Source organism: Hyaena hyaena, unplaced genomic scaffold (genome assembly GCF_003009895.1).
Source record: "Hyaena hyaena isolate Hyena2069 unplaced genomic scaffold, ASM300989v1 scaffold_103, whole genome shotgun sequence".
NCBI lineage: Eukaryota > Metazoa > Chordata > Mammalia > Carnivora > Hyaenidae > Hyaena > Hyaena hyaena.
In genome coordinates, this window is record NW_024080735.1 from 2,676,156 (window position 1) to 2,681,020 (window position 4,865).

Below are 4,865 nucleotides of genomic sequence, written 5' to 3' on the forward strand. Positions count from 1 at the left end.
TGACTCCTGACCCTGGGCAGAGTTTCTGCCCCCTCCCTCCAATGTTAAACCTCACCTGGCGGCCACAGGGCCAGCAAACCTCAGCCTTCCTCGGAGGCTGGCCTCGGGGTCCCTGTAACCACAGCCACGGAGCTTGGGGCTGCAGGGTTCTGGCCCCGTCACCCCTGCCTGAGACTGGGGACCTAATGAGCCCAAGGGGCCTGAAAGGTGACCCCAGGGACTGGAGGGGACAGGAGTGTGGCCTCCCGTGGAAGGTGCAGGGGAGCTGACCAGGGAGCACTGAGTCTCATCTAACTGCCGGCCTCCACACTGGCCCTGGAGTCCTGGGGGTCTCTCTGGATTGTGGAAGTTCCTGATCTGTAAACCAGGCGTAGGGACTCAGTACAGCACAGCCTCCCACGGGAGGCTTCCTGAATGAAAGAATGACCGAGCACAGTTAAGATGGAGGGTGTGACCTGGCGACCCACTTGCCCTGGCCTGAAGACTCAAAAGAAAGGAAGGGTGAGGAAGGGAGGGGGAAGGAGGCAGGGAGAGTAGGGGTGCGGCGGGCAGGTGCAGGAGCAGGCTGCCGGGGAGAGCGCAGGGGTTTGAGACCTGGCCCCTGCACAGGGCTCCTGTCCCCAGCCTTCCGTCTTTCCACCAGGACAGCTAGAAAGCCCGCCCAGGGTCTTCTGGGTGGTGTGACAGGGCCCTGAAGGTCCCTCGCAACACAAAGCCGTCCTGGTGCGATCAGGGCTCGGGTGGCAGCGGCAGGCAGCCCGGGCCGCGCGGGGCCGTCTTCGGGGCCCACGCCTTTCCCTTCCCACGCAGGGAATGGAGTTGGCGGAGGGCCTGGCACCGGCCCGGCCCGTTGCGCGGAGCCAACTCGGGGGCCCTGCGGGGTCCTGCGCCCCGGGGCCTCGCAGCCCCAGAGGCAAGGCAGCACACAACCCCCCCACCGCAGCGCGAATCCCCGCAAAGCGGGAACTTCAAACGGGGCCCACCCGGCGGAGGCAGCCCCACACAGCCCCCGCCTCCTGCCTCCCGCGAGGACACCGCGGGCACCTCCGGAAAGGAGGGGTCACGCGTCCACCAGCGCCCCTGGCTCCCTGGCCGCCCAGAGGGTAAGCGCGCGGCCCCCTAATCGGCGCCCCCTTCTCATGCAGGGCGCGTCGGGCGGGGGGTGGGGGGGACGGCGCGCCAAGCGCAGGGCTGGACTGTGCGGCCCACCTGGCACTGGGTCTCGCACGTCGCGGGGGTGGGGGGAGGTAAATAAATACATCCCAGGCCGCGAGCCAGACGGCGGGCAAGGGTCGCTGCTCCCGCATCGCAGGGTGGGAGGGAGGCCGACCTCAGGGCCCGCCGCCGAGCGGGAGGCCCGCCTAGGGAATGTGGATTGCGGCAGGGAAGCGGGGTGGGGAGCGGGGGGTGCGGCGGGGTGGGGAGCGGGGGGTGCGGCGGGGTGGGGAGCGGGGGGTGCGGCGGGGTGGGGTCGCAGGTTTGGGGGGGCATGCCAGAGGGCGGGCGGGGCGCCGGGGTTGGGGGATCCGGCGGTTAGGGGAGAGGGGGTCGCCGGGTTTGGGGGGAGCTGGCGGGTGGGCTGGGGTAGGGCCGGCGGGCCGGAAGGCGGGCGGGGGTCTCCGGGGTAGAGGGGGGGTCGGCGGGCGAGGGGTCTCAGGGGTGCGGGCGGGGGTCGCTGGGCGTAGGGGGGAGTCCCGGCCCAAGTTCGCGCCTCCCCTCCCCCAGCGCGCAGCGGCGGAAGCGGCAGTTCCCACGGCGTCTGGCAGGGCCGGGGGTGGGGGTGGCGGGCCGACCCCCCGGGGGGACACGGGCCTTCGCGAGCCGGGCCCTTTGAGGCCGCCGCCGCCCCTCCCTCGGCCCCCGCCCTATAACCGCGGCCCGCGCCGCCCGGCGGCGCACAGGCTGGCGCAGCGATGGCCGCGGCGGGGTCGCAGCAGCTCGGCTTCGGGGTGGGCTCGGCGTTCCCCGCGGCCCCGCCCGGCCCCGCCGCCGCCCCGCCACCCCCGCGCGCTGGCCCCTGCGCGGGCTTCCCGGGCGGGGGCCCCGCGCCGCCCGCGCCGCCCGCCCCGTCGCAGCGCCGCAAGCGCACGTCGTTCAGCGCCGAGCAGTTGCAGACGCTGGAGCTCGTGTTCCGCCGGACCATGTACCCCGACATCCACCTGCGCGAGCGCCTGGCCGCCCTCACGCTGCTCCCCGAGTCCAGGATCCAGGTGAGCGGGGCTGGCGGGTGGGGGGCGGCCGGCCGGGGCGGTCGTGGGGCGGAGCGTCCTCTCGGAGGCGTCAAGTACACTGGGGGCCGCTCGAAGCGGACGGAAGCCAAATCCTCAGCAGGAGGGTGAGAAGAAGCACTTTGACGCTTTGCTTTATCCGGGAAGAGAGACGGACAAGGCCCAGCTGGGCGTCCCCCCTCCCCACCGTGGGAGAAGTGTCTCCGGGACGGGAGGCCGACCCTCTGAGGTACCCCCGGGACCCCTGAGGCCACGTTCTTGGCAGATACTGGGTCTGGAATCTCGGGGTAAAGTCTGAAGCTCCCCGGGCAGCTCCCCGGAGGCGGCTGCGTTTATTGTACAGTAATTTAGATCAGAATCCTGGGGCTCGGGGGGTTTTGGGGACCCTGCCCTTCTGCCGGTTAGCCTGCAGCGCCTTGGTCTGTGTCCAAACGCAGGTCTGAGCCAGGGCGCTCGTCTCAGCGCTGGGAGGAGCGTCCCCGGTGGAATATTCTGGAATGATCTGTGGGTCTCAGCCGTTGGCACAGAGGCCTCCCTGGGCAGGACACCTTCAGGATTTGTTAGGACGTCGTGGGCAGAACATTTATTCTCAGCAGTGAAGTCACCCAGCGAAATAACCTTCTTGATTGATTTGGTTTCAGAAATTGACTTTCTAAATTATTTTAACGCGTGTCACCTTTTTAAATTTTATTTTTTGAAATTTGAGAGAGGGAGAGCGTGAATGGAAGAGAGGGGGCAGAGAGAGAGAATCTTAAGCAGGCCCCATGCTCAGCAAGGAGTCCAACGTGGGGCTCGATCCCGCGACCCTGGGATCATGCATGACCTGAGCCAAAATCCAGAGTCAGCGGTTCAACCGACTGAGCCCCCCCAGGTGCCCCTGATGTCTGTCCTCTTTAACCATAGAAGCATTTTATCCTCAAGTTCTACGCCCTTCTGTTTCCGTGACCCTGTTTCTCTTTGCAAATATCTCCATATGGCGCCCAGGCACCTGGCGGTGGTGATTCCGGGAAAGCGGGGGCCTCTGATCGCCTGCCCACCACCTGCCCCAAGCACTTTTCGAAGCCCAGGGGGTCCTGGAGCAGGGAGCCGGGGCACATGGCACTGGTGCGTGGGGACGGGGGTGGGGGGGATGGGGGCGTCGCGGCCCAACACCATTCTCGGTTCCTGTTTGCAGGTGTGGTTCCAGAACCGACGCGCCAAGTCGCGGCGTCAGAGCGGGAAGCCGTGGCCACCCTCAGCCAGGCCGTCCCCGCCCCGCCCCGTACAGGGGAGCCAAGTGGAATGTGTGGCGCCCCAGCTGCCAGGGACCTGCCTGCCCCATCCCCCCATGCCCAGAGAGGCCCTTTCTGACCCTGGCTGCCACGGTCGGGTCGGTGAAGCCTATGGCCCCCTCTCCGACGACCCAGGTTCCAAGCTGGACTCCTGGGAGGAGCACATCCTTTCGGCCTTTGGTAATGCTTGAGGAGCACGGGCGACAGGCGGATTCGGCTGAGTGCAAGGAGACGCACCTCACTCTCCTTAGAAACCTGGAGAAGCCTCCAGGGGCCACCAGGCGGGAAAGACCTCCCGGTTACCTTCCCAGACCAGCAGGCGACATCTCCGGCCAGCAGGGCGGTCGTGCGGATCGGAAGGTCACCCCCGCGCAGCTGCGGCCTTCTCCGTGCCAGCCCCGTCCGTGGGGCACCCCGCGAAGCCCTCTCTCTCTTCTCAACACTCGAGGCTCTCTCCCCTCAAGCCTGAACCTTCCCCTCATGCTGATTCTGTGCCTTTTCTTTCGGCCACTCCAACATCGCCCACGACCACAAGCACTTGTGTACTTTGGTGCGACTCTAGCGGGTTATTAAATGCTTTCCACAAACGTTTCACTGTAATTCTATTTAAATGAACTCTGTCCTTCAGACAGCGTTTCGGCCGGGACACACGGTGTGGCCCTGAACAAAGCGCGAAGTTTGTACAAAAGGGAGTCCTTCAGGCCGCCGTGCTGAGAGCTCTCTCACTCCGGCTTGTTCAAGGTCAGTCATACAGTGTTAGTTTCAGATTTCTTCTACCTGATTTATACATTAGTGCAGGTGGGGGGTACCTGGGGGGCCCAGTCAGTTGAGCGTCTGACTTTGGCTCAGGTCACGATCTCATGGTCCGTGGGTTCGAGGCCCGCGTCGGGCTCTCTGCTTACAGCTTAGAGCCTGGAGCCTGCTTTGGATTCTGTGTTTCCCTCTCTCTGCCTCTCTCCCGCTCACACATTGTCTCTCTCTCTCAAAAATTAATAAACATAAAAAAAAAGAATGCATGGAAATTACTGCTTGTAAGTTATTCTGAGATAAAATCTCGTCTTGGTATGTGGAGGCTTTGCCCACTCCTGAGGGCCAGTGGAGACCATATATGAGGCAGCCATAGGTGAGCTTGGTTTGTACCCCATGCTTTGCAAGAGCCTCATAGGAGCCATGGCCAGGGCCAGCACTCCAGTCTTGAGGTTACTAGAATAGTCTGAGCTGCCTTCAGCCTTCATGCCAGTTGCCCTCATTTTCAGAGGTGTTACTCAAATGACTTGCACTTTTCAGAGTAGCAAATCCACTACGAGAAGCAATCAGAAGACAGTTCAGGCTTTTGGCAGGCTTGATTTTTTTTTTAATGTTTATT

The 4,865-nt window shown here is 64.3% G+C and overlaps 1 protein-coding gene across 2 annotated transcripts; it reads left to right on the forward strand.

The window, feature by feature from the left end:
- The first annotated feature begins 1,913 nt into the window (after window positions 1–1,913).
- MIXL1 (Mix paired-like homeobox) lies at window positions 1,914–4,086 on the forward strand. Of its 2 annotated transcripts, none has more exons than XM_039235866.1 (2): window positions 1,914–2,212; window positions 3,381–4,086. In XM_039235866.1, exons 1-2 carry the CDS (start codon window positions 1,914–1,916, stop codon window positions 3,688–3,690), a joined length of 609 nt encoding a protein of 202 aa, XP_039091797.1. In that variant the 3' UTR covers window positions 3,691–4,086. The 2 variants fall into 2 exon arrangements, with proteins under 2 accessions (XP_039091797.1, XP_039091798.1); XM_039235867.1 differs by having other exon boundaries at window positions 1,914–2,210; window positions 3,403–4,086.
- Window positions 4,087–4,865: the final 779 nt, after the last annotated feature.